We start from the raw sequence: 17,382 nt of genomic DNA on the forward strand, positions 1-17,382 counted from the left end.
AAACTTTGCTGCGTGGACTAAGGGAGTTATTTTTCTCCTTCAGCAGAGAGAAAAGTCAACAATGGTCTGGTCATGGTGAGGAAAGGAAGTTTCACAAAAGTTCAACGAAGAGGAGAGACCGGAACAAAAAGGCAACCAGGCACACTTTCTGACTTACTGGTCTAAAAAACTAAAGCCTAATTTTTCCATCAGTCCAAGATAAATACCAACTTAGCTTTGGTTGTAAATTCAAATTACTATAGGTACGTGAACATTTTTCTGTTATGGTCACCCATAAACCAGAATGTTGAAAATTTGTCTAAGACTACATGAGGTTTATAATCTGCACAAGTAAAATTTACTTCATAAACATAAATTTCCCTAAGAATTTTAAAAATAGAGAATATAAAATATTAAGATGTAGCAACAAAAAGCCCTTGTGGATTTATTTAATGATACTCTGTTTTAAAATGTTAAATGAAACTTTCAATTCCATTGAATACTTCCATTCCTTTCTGATCATCTTGTTTGTTAAAACTACTTTTCTTAAAAAAGTTTCCCAGTAAAGAATATTAAAATATTCTATAAACTTGGCAAAAACCCAAAATTTGATATAATAGTGGTCTGTCTTTATCTTGTGCACAGAGAGTTTGGTCATCAATATATGGCCTCACATATAAGACAGGGCCTTGAAGAGAGCATTTTTCCAGGTTCTGTGATATTTATAAGCTTAAAAAGAAACCACTTTTGACATTATTACCCACATGTTTATGTTATGGGGATAACAAGGTACACTTTAAATTTTCTGTTGACTTTAGTAAGCAGAAACTTTCTAAGAATTTGAGATGTTTTGTCACATATGCAGAATTATAAGTTATTGATTATTGGTGGTCTAACTTTGCTGTTTAAAAATAGAAAAAAAATCACCATATTTAAAAAAAATTGAAATAGTAGAAAAATATCCCTAGCTCCTCTTCTTGCCTCCATAGCATCAACATTTTTGTACTCAAAATTCATTATAGGAATAAATTTCCATTTATGAACATCTTGAAAAACATAGTAAGATATTTGTCATACTTTTCTTAATACTTTGTTGAAAAAAGCCCCAATTTACTTAATGAAGGAAAAATGACACCATTATCATATAAATTAAGCTAATGTAAAAGAGGAATTATTATATTAGTGACATCTATGCACATTGAATTAGAAATTATGCTACCTTTTATATACGATGGGTCAAGTAGTGTTTTTCCAAACAAAAAAATGGCAGCATATGAAGTTAAAATAATGCTAAATAACGAAAACACCTGTTTGAGTGATACATTCGTCTCTTTCAGTACATGCTTAAATACTTGTTCTCAAAACAGTAATTAACCATTTTACTTAACAATTTGTATAATAGCCCACAATTTGGTTTTACCTAAATAGGAATAAAAGAGTTCCCTAGTTTTTTAGGTTAATATAAAAATGACAAAAGCAACATATTCTCTAGATATTAAATTTTCTTCCATTTGGTCATATAAAACATTTGAGATACCAACTCTTTCAGTTAACTTATGCCTTTATATACTTCATTATCTGTATTTTATATAACAGAGACATTTATCAAGTTTGTTCTATCAGGGTGTTTGTTGGCAGACTCTGGCAGAGAATATGCCGTGAAAATGAGAAATTAAGTCAAGCAAATCATAATTTAGTTGGTTTTACGTGACTGCCTTGTCCTACTGCACTTTCAAATTTTATCAAATGATTAAGTAAATATGAACACTAAATTCAGTTACCATCCACAGGGTCATGGAAAACACTGTTCTCATCTGCAAAACTTCTGGTGCCTGAAATATTTCCATAATCAAATATTGGTCCTTCTAGCAGAGTCACTATATCTATTCGATTAATTTTTGTCAAGACCGCAGTTAAGGCATCAGCTGAAAGAGGAGGGAAAAAAAAAGGTTGAAAACCCAGTTAAATGATTTTCTTCTAAGTCATCACAATACCCACACAAAGGCATGGCTCTCTTGACCCTCCTAGCGTCTTAGTCCCGCCTCACTGCACCTCTGCAACATTCACTACCCAGAGGGCTCAGAAAGCTCGCTGCTCCAGGGAAGATACGTTAGGGTCTTAAGAATCATTTTGTGAAGATGACAGCCACATTCGTTCCGTCTCTGTAAGGCGCAGAGCAGATAGGCCTCAAGACAGCGAGACTCCCGTTAGTTATAAGGGGATCTAATAAACACATTCCTCTCCTGTTAGACTGTCAAAATATATATATATGTCACCCTTATATTTGATGCTTAGCATTAATGACTTACTAAGGTCAGGCCGACCCAGGCAAACCCCCAGTAACTGATTCCACATCGTTATGGGTTGGCATTTGTCACAGTATAGCACCACTCCCCTACCACCACCTAAACCACACAAAACCCAGGAGTACTGGGGAGTGCTCTGCCATCACAGACCAGGCTGGATAAAATGGTTTGATCTTATCCTTTTCTCTATTATCTCCCTGCACATCCATTTCTGGCCATAGCAGTAACTTCACATTGTTTCCCACTACCGCCCCATGACTGAACAGCTAGAATTATATTTTCATTTTTGATGGTCACAGAGAAAAATGCAAAAAATGCAAATATAGACAAAATGCCCAAAAGCCCCTACTACTTGCTTCCTAAAAAGCTTCCTAAAGACAGAAGTTTAGAATATTAGCACAAAATTAAACAAGTATAACTTCAAAAGGCTTGCCATTACTTTATGATCACTGTGATTTTATTAACAGTAGGCTTATCTGAAATATTAGACATATGCAATTTTGCAAGTTAAAGTAATATAATTTCAGCATACTTGTAGCATTTTTTCCGTCTCTGGTAACCCATTTTTTTAATAACATGAAGCTTTGAGAAATTAAAGAATTTGGATTTTCCACACGTATTTGATTGATTTCATCCACTGAAAAATTCAGTTCCCTTGCCAGTTCTGTAGAAAAGAAAAGGAGTTACTAAGATTTCATATTGTAATTTTATCACATATATTTCATAAAAGTAATGCTCAACTGCCCCCCCCCCCCATAAAAGGGAAAGGATTTTATAGTAAAACCCAGGTACAGCCTTGGGCATTAATCTTTATATACTTGATTTCACAGGAAAATACTGATAATATACAAGCTGTGACTTATCTCTCCTAAGATAATTCCTTGGTTATAATCAGATTCCCTTTGGAGATTATTTTATAAAGATTCTTGCTCTGTTCAAAGAGGATGTTGCTAGGTTCTTTTAACTCAGCCAAATTATTGTCTGCAATTTGAGCAAACTTCATACAAGATAGGTAGGGATATACAATTCTACAATTCATAAACATGGCACAAGAGGAGCCGGTAGAGTTTTCTCTCGGCAACCTCCATGAAGTAGATCTTTTACTCACATAATACTCTATTCTATATGCCTTCAAGTTTCATCAGAGCCACTTGGGAGGTTAAATGATGACTCCAAGCCAGATCATTGTCTATGAGATGCTGTCACTTGTGTAAAAAATAAAAGGGAGATAAGCTTTCTGTCCAGCTAAGTGTTATATAACCACACACTCAATCTTGTAAATGCAGAGTGTGTCTTTGGAAGGATACATATGATATGCGTAGTTGCCTTGGGAGAGTTAAACTTGGGAGTCAAAGGTGAGAAGGAGACTTACTTTTCACTGTATATTTTTTGTACATTTAAAAAAGATGTGTCAGGTGTTTATTACCTTAAATGATTATAAAAAGTAAGAAATGGGAAAAAAATCCATGGAAAAGGAATTGGACGATTCTATCCTGCTTAAGTACCATTTCCAGCAGTTTGGCAAAATGTATTCAGAGGCTCAAAAAAGTCTGTATCCTTTGACCAACTGATTTCACTCCTAGAAATCTATGGTGACAGTACACAGGGTTGTACACAATTATTTACATACATGAATGCTCACTGTAGGCTTGTACTACTGAAAAATTGAAAACAAAGCATGTGTTGAACAAAAGGAGAGAAGTTAATTAATGTAATGCAGTGGCTGGCAAAGTGATCACAGCCCACAGTTAGAAATACATTGTATATCATGATGCTTATATAAATGAAACCACATCTTTATGGAGCAAAACAACCTTACTATATGTCATAGACATTTTCTTTTCCCTTTAAAAACAAAAACAAAGCATGAATTGATTTCATGACTCACTAGTGCATTGTGACCAACAGCAAAACACCATTGTAAAGTATGGCTATTGGATGTTATTTGTCCATTAAAACCAAGATCAGAAAGTAAATAAAAAAGCAGAAAATTACATTGTGTATATAACATTTTAAAAGCTTTTTATTTAAAAAAAAAAAACCAAAGTACATTAAGTTGCTTGTTAACAGCGGTTCTGAGGGATGGATTTAAATTTTGTTTTTCTAAATGCTAATTTTCCTAATAATCTTCATTGAGCATATAGTAATTCGAATTAGAAAAGTTAATTTTTTTTAAATGCCTTATCTCTTTGTGTTTTAAGGGCAGTAATCCTTCCTGCCCTCGTGACCAAACCATATCCTTTGTCTAGAGACTCAGTGAAGAGCAAAGACACATTGTCACTAAGAATTTTACAGTTTTATGACTTTGTCTCGCTATTCTTTTTTTTTTTCCGGTACGCGGGCCTCTCACTGTTGTGGCCGCTCCCATTGCGGAGCACAGGCTCCGGACGCGCAGGCTCAGCGGCCATGGCTCACGGGCCCAGCCGCTCCGTGGCATGTGGGAACCTCCCTGACCGGGGCACGAACCCGTGTTCCCTGCATCGGCAGGAGGACTCTCAACCACTGCGCAACCAGGGAAGCCCTCTCGCTATTCTTATGTCACATATTCTCCAAGAGTTTACTCTGACAAACTAAGGACTGGTTTTGCTTAAAGAAAATAATCCAATAGTTATGGGTAAATAATACACAAAATCAACATTAGCTCCAGGATATTTTCAGATTACAGTGTCCACTGTTAAAATATAATACTATTATTAATTTTATGTGCAGAAATACTTATACATAATGAATTACTGTTAACTCTCAACAGTCTGCAAAGGATTACTCAGACCCACTGTTTCTTAAGAGCTCCACTAGGCCAGGTCAGTAGCAGTGTGCCTGAGGGCAGGGCTGGGCGGAAGGAGAGAGGAGGCCTTAATACGGAGGGTGGGGAAGGCCTGGGATTCAGGGCATTCGAAGGAAATAAATGTAAATGACCTTTTGTGCCATGATCTAGTTTCATGTTGTCCATTTTGATAGCCTAGATAATTGTTTCCCTGAGTAGAGAATGTATGTCGCTGATAGTATGCAAGATGACTTTAAATAGGACAATAATTAACATTTATTTATATTTAACTGTTGTTTTTTGGCTGTGCATTAAAAAAAAATACACTCAACCTATAAAACTTAAAATTTCTCTGATTCATGTGAAGTAGGATTTGGGGGGCCCAGTTAACATCAAAACTACAAAGCAGGGGCTTCCCTGGTGGCGCAGTGGTTGAGAGTCCGCCTGCCAATGCAGGGGATACGGGTTCGTGCCCCGGTCCGGGGGGATCCCACATGCCGCGGAGTGGCTAGGCCTGTGAGCCATGGCCGCTGAGCCTGCACGTCCGGAGACTGTGCTCCACAACGGGAGAGGGAGGCCACAACAGTGAGAGGCCCGCGTTCCGCAAAAAAAACCAAAAAAAACTACAAAGCAGTATTGTCCAGTTGACACAGAGCCTTATCTTCATCTTTAATGAAGTGAAATCAAGCCCAAAATTCCTCTTCTACACCCTGATTATAAAAAGTATCATTCATTTCACAGAGCTCCACTATTTTTGTAAATTGAATAGATTCATTCACCTGTATCCTATTTTTTTCAATTTTAATTCAAAATTTAAGCTTAACTCTCATCCTTTGTTTTCTTGTTTATATAGTTATTGAACATGATCCTTGTTTTCCATTATCAAAATGACGTAAGATTTCCTTTTAAATAAATCTTTGAGCGTAAAAGTGAGCCCGCTTAAAAGTATCAGCTCAATAAGCATGCAAATAATACGTGTATATCGTAAAAATTGTGACAGTGACTCATGAATGATTAAGATTTGTGAAACCTAGGCATGGATTAGTTGGACTATTGCCTAAGAGAGCTGATCTAAGGGCATAAACCATAGCTAAAATTTTTGGATTATTTGAAAACCATAGGCCTTAGCTACGTTTTCCTATATGCCACAAAATAAATTTGCTATTAGGTAAAAGGTTATCCCATATTACCAGAAATGGCATTGTGAAGAAAGTGCTTAAATTTAAGGTAAAATAAGATTTAAATGTCTATTCTTTAGGGTATGTGCCTAGAAAAGTTTTGAAAAACACAGTATACTATAATTAACTCTGGGTAGATAGAATTACAAGTGATAAAAATGTTTTTTACTCATTGCTTTTTGTTTTTAATAATAAACTGCTTGTGAAAAAGACAAATTAAGAAACTGTTTCATTCAGGTGTATACACACTTACCTGTCCAACTAAGTCCCAGGTGGTCGGCTACTATTGCCATCCTGATATCTGTCCGTTCACATGGACTCTGTGGACCTACGATTTACAATTTCTTAATTAAAATAATCATCAAGAAAGACACGATACTGGAAAATTGCTTTTAGCAGTATTCAGATTTTACAGAGAGACTACTGCTAACACTGTACACTTAAATGTGTCCTAATCACCTACATGAACACTGCTCTTTTCACATGACTCACTTGATTTTCACCTGTATCAGGCCAAATGTCAGACTACATGGATGCTCAATGTAATGGAATTCAACATGCTGACAAGCTAGCTACTTTAAGTAGTTACAGAAGTGTCGTGTTGGTGAAAACACCACGATGGCATTTCAACATCTGTGCTTTTACTTTGACAGAACCATATCCATTAGCACACTGAAAAAAAAAAAAAAAGTTGCTCATCTTGAATGACACCGATATCTTCAGCATGCTTCCCTAGCTGTCTACAGTGTCGTTGGGTTAAGAGGAAGAAAGAAGAGTATATAGACAGCACGTACAGATGACAATGACAGAATGAGAAACTACGGTTAAGTCACTCCACAGGCAATCACAACAGTTCATGCACTAGGGTCTACGAGTTGGAAAGTGTTTACAAACTATGCTCGTTCTCCAGGATGTGAGCAAAGAGTGCTCGAGAGACCTGACTGCCTTCATTCTCACCAGTCCTCCTACTGCTCCATTTCTCACTGCCGGCCTTTTCACTCTTTGATTTTAAAGGTGCTGCCTCTGTTTTCTTATCTCTAGCAGACTTCGCTGTAACCGAAGGCTGGCCACCCCGGGAAGTCTCGGACAACGACGTGTTTCTCGAGGTACTGTCTTCCTCATCGGACAACTCGGACTGCATCTTTTTGTCTTCTTCCGAGAGGCGGTCCACAAGCTTTAAGGTCTCACCACTAATTCCCTTAAAATATTCAATGGAGTGTTTACATACTTCCTTAAGCTGACTTTTCCTAACTTTAACTGTGGTGGTGGTGGTGGTGGTGGTGGTGACGGTGGTGACACAGGTGGATCTTACCTTTACTGGCAACTTGGATGGAAGCTGTTTGGCCTTGCCTCTGTCTGGCTGCCCCTGCTTTTGTGTAGCACACGGTTTTCTAACTGAACCTGTGTTTTCCCTGTGTGTATTCTTCACTGGAATTCTGGACTTTACATCTACACGTGAAGAAGCAGTAAGGGTTTTGGTTTTCTCAGATTGACTAACCTGCTTCATTTTACTCACATGAATGTTTGGCATATGATCTGGTGGGAAGAGATCTTTTGGTGAAGTGGCCTTTATGGGAAGTTTGGATTTTCGCCTAATCCCTATTGATTCCTTTGTCTTTTGCTGCTCTCCGAGAACTTTCTGTTTCTCTCTCACACAGTGTCCTTGCAGTACCCCTGTCCTTTTTCCTGATGAGCTTTTCACTGGATTAGCTCTCTCTGTGGTACAAGTGGGTGCAGAATGTTCTGTCAGAACTACGTGACTTGTAATGTTATCTGTCTGTATAGTGGAAGAATCCAAATTGTTGTTGTTATTAAAGTTATCTTTTTGAAAATCATGTTTTTCTTGGGGCCTAACGCCCATGTGGCTATCGGCTGTATTTGAAATCACTGTTACAGGTTCATTCTCTAATCCCTGACCACTGGTCATCACAGCTTCTATCTTATCTGTCACTTCTCCAGGGCCTTCTTTCTTCAAGGTCATGGTGGACGCAGAAATTCCCATCTTTATAGGCGTGCGCAACTTGGGGTCAAGTTTAGAGGTGTTAGTGGCCGCTGCTGCTGCTTTCTCCTGGGAGCCGCTACCGGATGTGCCTTCCTGACACTCTCCGCTGGTCGGGATGCTGGGGTTAGGTTCCACTGTAGGTGCCTCTACATTTCCCTCTAGATTGGTTTCTACAGTGGTGTCCCCTGCCTGTGGCTGTGGTATGGCAGTGACTGTACTTTTATCCCCTTCCCCCGGGTCCCCTGACTTCCCTTCAGAAGTATGCTCACCAATCTGGAAAAATTGGAGCCTCTCTTCCACAAAATCCCTCTTGCTCATGTCAATTGCACCACTGCGAGTCATCTCAAACATTTTTCCTTCATGAAATGGGAAGGGGTTAGGCTCACTAGTAGGGGTACTTTCGTCAGTTGGCGTTCGGGCTGGCGTTGTATCAGGGGTGGTGGCTGGAGAGCGGTCTTCCACAGCCAGACCAAATGGCTTAGTTTCGTCTTCCCGTGATTTACTGTCATAAACGTCATCATCCCCTCGGTTATTAGACCAGGGGTCAAAATCTAGACCTTTGGTAGCTACTGTCTTAAAAGGAGTGGCAAATTCTTCATCTACTTTGTAACTGAAATAAGTATCAGGAAACACTGATCTGTCAGGATGTCTGCCTTCTAGTGTGAAAAACTGGGCCCCCGACTTCTGATCAGTCTTAGCGGGAGTCTTTTCAGATGAAGGGCTTTTGGAAGGTGGCTTCTCTTCATCTGGCCCCACCCTTCCCTCCTCCTCCTGGATAACTTCCAACTTGCTTTGGCTAAAGGAGCGATCAGCTGGCTTCAGAATGCCCTCCGTGTTCCAGACATCTTTCTTCAGCTCCAGGGTTTGACTTGGGAATTTAGAATCACTCTCTGTCAAGCCGTCATCTTCATCTTGCAGGTCGTAGCCGTCCAGAGAGTCGATCTCTGTGGCATCTGTATCGTGAGAAAACTCTGCCGTGGTGGCAATGGAACACTCTGTGATGGACTGGTCGTTGTTCCCATTCTGGGCCGTTTCATTCTGAGGTGAATCAAGGCCAAGGCCAAATTCAGTATCTTTTCCAGATCCATTCATTTCTGATTCTTTCTGGGTGGAAGCCTTTTCAGCGGAGGCTTTGGATTTTGTCACTTCTTTTTGTTCGTCGTCGACCTCTTTTAACTTGAAGGTGTATTTTTTGACCGGGACTGGTTGATAAAGGGATTCGTCATCGCTGGAGTCACTGATGTCCGCCCCAGGAGGAACTGGGGAAGGTGGCTGCACCCTGATGACTGGTTCCGCCAGCCGGTACTTGTCATGCTCGTCTTGCAGACTGACTTCAATCATGTCAACCTCTCTTTCAGGGAGATAAGGATGTTTCTTATCGGACTCCATCTGGTCTGCATCCAGCGGTGGAGGAGGGGGAAATTCAATGTAGGCAACCCTGTTAGCTCTGAGTCTTTGGTTAGAGTCTGTGCTCACACTGCTAGGCGTGTGGCGCCCGACTGCTGCCGTCTCCTCCACTGCAGTCTGCTGTAAGGAGGCTGACCTGGCCTGTCCCTCCTCCTCAGATTCCTCCGAAACCTCGGGAATTGGGCTGGGTTTGCCTGGTATATAAGCTATAAGCGAGTCGGGTGTCTTAGATGTAAATTCATAACTCACTTCCTCTGAACTGGGCGTCTCTGGGGTTAAAGGGCTTTTCCCAGAGCTGTCTAGAAAGGACACTTGCTCTAGAGTATCATCTTCGGGACTAGCCTGGGGAGAAGGGGGTTGCTTTTGCTGTCTAGTTGTATAAAAGGTCCCCCTGGTCTCTTGTACCGTCTTACATTCCTGACTTATGATTTTTTTTACACCTCCTTGTTGTATCTCCTTTTCATACTGCTTCCCCACCTGTACAAAACTGACATAAACAGGTAAAGTTTTTATCTCTTTCCCTCCCTCCGTCTGGGCCAGTGGTGCAACTTTTTCCAATCCATCAATGGGACTGTGGTCGAGTACATCACTAGAGGGCGATTCCTTTCCTGGGCTAAACTCTAGAGAATCAGGAGACTTGGTCGGGGAGAGCTCGGTTTCATCGAGAGGCGGGCATAAGCCTACGTAACTCTGACGTTTGGAAACTTTGCTGATTTCTGAATAGGTAACTTTTTCATCTTCTGTAGCATTAAAGTGCTGTATCTCAGCTGTCTCTTTACTCATACTTGAGTGGGATAACTTTTGTGATAGTTCATGTTTTGGAAATGTCGACTGCTTGCAAAAACCATCGGGAATGTCAGAAGACGGCGTTCTCCTTTCCTCCGCAGCCCTGACTGGGATGTGCGACACTGCCGAGCTCTCACTTCTCCTGGAAGGTTGGTCAAGAGATCCACCTGGATGTTCCCCGTCTTTAACACCGTATTCCCTGTATAAGACTTTTTTGGAGGGAGATTTTACAGTCATTTCCTTAATTTCTGAGAGAGAGCCATTTGTTAACAATTTGTGTTCTCTCTCAGTCACAGACAGAAATTCATCCCTCTGATCAACAGTTTTACTCTCAGGGTGACCAACGTGATTCTCTCTTACATCATGAACAAGTACATGCGAAAGTTTCTCTTTCTGCGACTTATTGTTAGTGGCTCCAGGACTTTCCCACGTTCTAAAGACCTTTTTGTCCCATGGTCCCTTGGTTGCTAATTCTGCGGTTACGTGACATGCCAAGTCCTTAGGCTGTTGCTCAGAAAAATAGTCAGGCATTGCTTTACTTGAGATTTCAGTTCTCTGTTTTTTCACATCATCAGAGCCAAAATCATTTACAACCGTTTCATGGCTCTGGACATGCTCATCTTTAGCTCTGAATACTGTAAGATCTTTTTGCATAGGGACACTTTCATCCAAAGGGTCTATGGCCTTCTGCTGTTTCTCTCTAGCGAACACTTGGTAGACAGGTAGCTTGCTCTCCTGGATTTTTTTAACTGGGATTCTGGATTGGCCATCCGGCTTTGTGTCTTCTTGAGAAACGTCCTTACTTTTGGCCTGCGCGCCTTGTTCAAATTTTAATCTAATGGAACTGAGTTTCGATTGTTTGAGCTGAAACCCAGACTGGGGCCCTTCTGATTCTTTGCTCTGTGAACGACTTCCTTTGCCTTCCTCCGTGGACTTGCTATCCTCAGTCTGTTGGGAAGGAACCACCTCCGGGCTGCTGGGCAGACTGACTGCGTCCTTCTCGTCGGCTCTGGGGAAGCCTTGTCTGTCACAGCCACGCTGCCTCGCCTTGACCCACTCGTCACTGTTGGCCAGCAGTTCTGTCAGCAGTGCTTTCTCAGGGCTGCTACCGGTAGAGCTTTGAGATGAGTATTCTTTGCCATTCCTAGGGTGTGGCTTTTTCTCTGGGGACTGCAGTTCATCATTGAGCTTTTCGGTTCTGTCACGAAAAAACTGTGACACTTCAGTCAGTTTTTCTTCAGCTTCCTTCACGGTCCTGTCCACCCTATCTTCGTATATCAACTTCTCTCTACCTCTGTCTAATCTGTCCTCAGCAAAGCGCATCCACATGGCATGTTTTGGACTACTAACATCGCCAGAATAGTGCAACACTGTCACTTTATCAAAATGCTCATCCTTAGACACTTTACCTACACCATTTTCAGACACATCTTTATAGATTTTGGAGAGAATTTCTTTTTTGGGGGCAGTGACTACTTTTTCTCTGGCCCGCTTATCAGACCCCTGTAACTCTGAGCTAGGGGGTCCCGCATGGTCTGTAACTGATTCCTCGGTATCAGAATGAGACACATCTAGCTTTTCTGACAGAAGCATTTTCTCAGCAAACCTGTAAGATTCCCCTCTTAGTTCTGACAACTCATCGTCATGGTATTCTATTGAGTGCTGACTCCAAAGCTTCAGTGTTTTATAAGAGTCATCAGATATGAGCTGAGCAGAACTAGGGCGACTATCTTCTTCTTGGGACACGGGAGTGTTTACTCTGGAAGACTCCAGATAAGAAGGCAACGACTCTTCAGCAGTGAGTTCTTCTTCTTCTTGCTGACCCTGTTCCTCTGAACAAGGAAAAGCATCGTGTTTTTCTGGCAGAAAATCTTTTAGGTTAATATCTCCCCCGGATAAGTCTTTCTGATATACATACATTTCCTTTTCGGGATGCTTTTTGGTTTCTCTAATAATGACTTCAGTGGGCTCAGCTTGGTTACCTTTTTCGATGTGGACTTCTATTATACGCTCCAGTTTGGGTTTCATTTGGTTGTCCTTCTCTGCGTGCTGGGCTGAGGTTTCAGCAGCAGACTTGTGAACGTCTGGGGACACTGCCGACTTATGTTCAAACAGACCTGCCAGCTCTTTGGAAGGGTCTCGCCCGGACTGAAAGGCCTTCATGATGTCGTGGACTGACATGGTTTCTTCAATTCTCTCAGAGGCGCCTTCACTGCCTGGTGGAGAATGATAAACCATTCTGGTGGTCGTGGTTATGTGAGTCTCTTCTTTAACACGCATGCCTTTGCCCAGAACGTGACTGTGGTCGTCTTCTTCGCTACTGGTTTTCATTTGAAACGCTTTGACTTTTTCTTTAATACTAGAAGCGGTGGGCTTTGGTTCCAGCTCCATAAACGTAGGTGACGGTTTGGGTGACATGGGCTCCTCTGGTTGGGACGGGGGAGCCTCTCCAGCTGAGGGCTCATAGCTCCTGATAACATGAACCACTTCAGTTCTCGTTTCTGTAATGACCGGAGGGATGGGGACTTCCTGAAAAAGTGGTTTGGGACCAGTGCTTTCAGCGCTTTGTGGGGCTGAAGGTGTTTTCTCACTTCTTGTTTCAAAGCCACTGTCAGACAAGGGACTTTTATCTTGGTCATGTTGAGAAAAGTCATCTGGAGACTCTAAAATAGTATCTGTTCCAAAGAAGGAATCGGCCATCTTACATAACTCCTTCTCGGAGGTGGAAGACCTCATGGAGGCTGGAGGCATTTTGAGTTTGTGTTCCTGCAGGGCGATTGCTGGTTTTAAAATTCGTTTCTGTCTCTCTTCACCATCCTTCTTGGCATCCTCAAACTTGTACTTGAAGTTCGTCAGTGAACTACTCCCGATATCATTTGTTAGGTAATCGATAACTTGGGTCAAGTTATAATCCTTGTCAGAGGCAGCCTTTGCCTTAACTTGCGCTCTCTCTGGCGGAGATGGAGAATGGCTCGCAGCAGCCTGTTGTCTTGCCTCTCTTATTTCTTCTGAACTGAATTCTGTCCAGTCGTCTTCGGGAGAATGTCCGTTGTCACTCTTTGGTGATTTGGATGGTCCCTTGTTATCCACACAGACATCCTTTTTAAGGATTTCACTAACTTTCACTAAGTCTTCCTTCACTTTCTCGACAATTTTGAAAGGTTCTTCGTCGTCGATTCTCCCTTCTTTGGGGAGCTCAGGTTGGAATGGCTTCTCCTCAGGCACGTCTGTTTGGAGTATTGCAGTCATCCGCATTAGGTCCTCCTTCATTTCAGCCACGTCTTTTAGTATCTCCTGACTGGAAGACAGAGAAGATGGCGTAGACAGCTTGAGGGCAGATGGTGCAAGGAACAAAGATGACTTAACTGGAGATGAAGTTCGATTGAAATGGGGCTGAGGAAGTGTCTCCGTAGTCAATGTTTTAATGGGCGACAGCAAGGCTGCTGCTGATTTTGTAAGTGAATTAGAGTCTGGAAGTTTCTTTAATGCTGGTTCCGGCAAAACATTGACTACAGAGTATACTGGCACTGTTATTACTGATGAAGTTACAGATGAGGTAGTTGCAGATATCGACGACCCGAGGGATGTATAGAGTGCACTTGCAGAAGGAGTTCTTAGAGACTGAAAAGCTGATGGTGCTGGAGAAACATATGACCTGAGTGGGGAAAACGGCATTGCTGTGGTGGTCGGGAACACTTTCTCAACTGCGTCAGTGGCTCCATTAACCACAGAGCTCACAGAGTGTGTAGCTGTAGCAATTTTTTCCTGTAACGTGGCAGTGGCTTTGCATCCGTTAATTAAAGTTGAAGATGATGGGTATTTCAGAGGGGAAATAGATCCGTTGACTAATGCTACCTCTGCGTGTCCAGGCATCTGTTTCACGGGTGATGAGAGAGAAGAGGCCATCGTAACTTTAGCTGATGAAATGATATCAGCTGTTGATTTAGCTGGAGACACCACTGACATTAAAGGTGAAGATATTAGCGGTGCTGTGGATGTGATAATTGACTTAAATGGCAGACTCGAGGAATACATATTAATGTTTGATTTGGGGGAAGCAGGGGGTGTCATGGTAATGGACGACCTCTCCAAAAGAGATCCTGCTGTAGTCACCGGGGACGTTCGAGAGGAAAACGTAGAATTGGATGCCAGCCCCTTTAAAGGCGAGGCCTCCGTGACTGTGGGAGCTCTAACCAGGGTACCAGAGGAAACTTGGATATTGTATGGAGACTGTGACACCACTGTTTTTATTGGCGAAGAAATTGTCCGAAAGGATCTAATTGGAGATGCCACATCACTAATGGATTTAACCGAAGATGTAGTTGATGCGCCTAACGTGGATTTGATTGGAGAAGGAGTCGAAACAGACCATATTGATTTTAATGGAGAAGCTGATGGCGTATTAGAGGAGGAACTTGATAAGGAAGTGAAGCCTGACGTGGCCGGCCCGGGCACTGTCATCGGAGCTGCTGTGCAGGACTGGTATGCTCTTGCAGAAAAGAATGGCTTGTATGAGTAAGTGGTGGGGAGGGATCTCGTTGGTCCTGCGCTCCGTTCAACTGTTTCTTAAATTTTAAAATGAAATCAAACACAAAAATCAACAAAAATGGTTGAGAAACAGAGAGACCAGAGAAAAAAATTGGTCAGTAAACTTTGAAATATTACAAAAGCAAGTACAATTGTTTGCATGATTTAGAATGGAAGAGGCAAAAGGAACAATTAAGAGGAAAAAAAAATTGCTACAGACATAACTAATCCAAAGTTAAAAACAAAACTAAGTAAAACACAGAGCAGTGTGAAATGAAAAGACAGAAAAAGCACGTTGCAACCAAATAGGCCAACAGTGAAAAAAAACAAAAAAAACAAAAAACACAAGGAAACGATGATGAGAAAAATAACCACAATGGAAAAACTATTCCCTTACTTCCTATTGACTTTCTTATGTGCTGGTTTTGAAATATCAGTAGCCGTTCTGTTTTGCCCATATAGGTACATGTTTGTTTCGTGCAACCATATAACTCTCATTTTAGTAAGTTCTAATGTTCCATCTCCTTGGACCTCTCGGTGATACAGATTGCACCTACTTAGAACCACATCAATGTGCGTAGCTATACATGAAATGTCTAAAACTCTTATTTTAGAAAACCACTCAAGTCTATTTCATGCAGGATCCAAAATAACTTTTAAGTGACAGGCAACTGATGTGCAAACTGTGAAGCCACTGGATTTTAAATCTGTATCTTCCATGCACAACTCGGTTATGCTTCACACCCGTAAAAAGCCAATAAGAGCAAGAAGTTTTCTGAGTCAGAATTTTAAAAGAAAAAAAAAAACAAAAGGAATGTTTGCATTTATCTTTTCCATGCAGTATATTCCTTTTGGTGAGGAAAAAAGGAACGTAACATGAAATGATTTTAGAATGCATGTGTACGCACACACAAAGGGGGGAAAGAAAACCAGAAATATGGTTCATGGTTACCATAAGCAAGCAAAGCAACTGAAAACATTTTCTCATGCGCGATATATCACGGCAAACGAGCCAAAGAAGTAATACAATTTTTATGCCATATTATGCACAATGTGTAAACTTTAAAAACACTTTCACAAGAGTATTTAGAAAGAAGAGTACACTTTTTCCATGAGATGTGAAGTCTTGGTACCTTTTGAGATTTTTTTTTTTTTTTTTTTTGGCCGCCCCTCGCAACTTGTGGGATCTTTAGTTCCCTGACCAGGGATCAAACTCGTGCCCCGTAAAGTGGAAGTGCGGAGTCTTTTAACCACAGGACCGCCAGGGAAGTCCCCTTTTGAGATTTTTAAGGAAAATATTTAATACTGCATATGAAAAATCCATCTGCAACTGAATATATCCATGTCTGGTGTTGTCTTCATTACGGATAAAAGCACATAGTTTATCTCAGATATTTTTCCTAATCCATTTACTTCTAATTCTCAAAAGGTATCATGGGGGAAATCTTAAAAGCAGTCATATTTTTAACACCCCCTATTTAACTCTCTACAGTAGGATACGGTATATATCCGTGTATGTATTTTATCGATAGCAAAGGGACCAATTCTGGTTCCTTCCCAGAATATTCTTGGGACTCATGGATACCTCGAACACTGGCGCAACCATGAGGCAGACCTACCACCAGGAAGGATGGATTTAGTACCAGCATTCTTCTGGCAATGGGATAAGAAACATACGAATGAGGTAAGCACCCTCGCTGGGGGAGAGCAAGCACACACTGAGTCCTCTCTACTTCTACAGTTCTAGGAAACAAACTGAGCTGGTCACAGAGGTTCGGAATGCCTGCCAAGGGCTAACGTTCTATGTCAAAGTTGAGTAGAGTTTCGCTTCCAGAAAGCACTGGTGTTCAGAATAAGAGTGAAACTCGAAGAGGAAATGAGAATCTGCTTCATCTTTACGCTCTTCATGCTGTGCTCGTGCCATTGCTACAATCCAGTCCTTGGATTAACAGCGACTCCCACAAGGGTGAAGATTTTCATTCCTGGTGCACATTTAAATTCAAACATTCAGAACATATCCTTTTCTAGGCTTACATATTATTCTAAAGAAAAGTGGAAGAACTAAGGAAAAAACTCACCCATTCATTACCCCTCCTAGTCACAATTCTCCACATTGGCTTAATTTTGGAAACACCACACTGCAAATGGAAGGTTTGGGGATTCCTTCAATTCAGTGACTTGGGCTCCGTTTAATGGCTCAAGAGAACTTATTTTTATAACTACCAGAAACTGGCAAAGCATCTCTCCTTTACCACTGAAGTCTGGCTTCACCAAGCAGAGCAGTCTTCTGAACCACATCTAGGGTTTTATACTTTGCACGAAGCAACCAATTTACTGATTAGTTACATATTTTATGCTTTAATGATACATATTTTGTGATACCCTTTATAACAAAGGGAATTCTGGGTGTCAGGCACTGAATTACAGCAGAAT

The 17,382-nt window shown here is 41.2% G+C and overlaps 1 protein-coding gene across 25 annotated transcripts in view; it reads right to left on the reverse strand.

The window, feature by feature from the left end:
- ANK3 (ankyrin 3) overlaps positions 1–17,382 on the reverse strand; it is a 688,018-nt gene that overhangs the window by 31,833 nt on the left and 638,803 nt on the right. For 14 of the 25 annotated variants that reach the window (XM_049696621.1, XM_049696616.1, XM_049696615.1 and 11 more), the window contains 4 exons: positions 7,185–14,987; positions 6,481–6,555; positions 2,818–2,949; positions 1,761–1,904 (listed from right to left, as the gene is read on the reverse strand). In XM_049696621.1, the coding sequence (XP_049552578.1) occupies positions 1,761–1,904; positions 2,818–2,949; positions 6,481–6,555; positions 7,185–14,987 (8,154 nt within the window). The remainder of the gene's footprint in view (positions 1–1,760; positions 1,905–2,817; positions 2,950–6,480; positions 6,556–7,184; positions 14,988–17,382) is intronic. The other 11 variants (XM_049696626.1, XM_049696632.1, XM_049696630.1 and 8 more) reach the window with 2 other exon arrangements.

This window comes from Orcinus orca, chromosome 14 (assembly GCF_937001465.1).
Source record: "Orcinus orca chromosome 14, mOrcOrc1.1, whole genome shotgun sequence".
NCBI lineage: Eukaryota > Metazoa > Chordata > Mammalia > Artiodactyla > Delphinidae > Orcinus > Orcinus orca.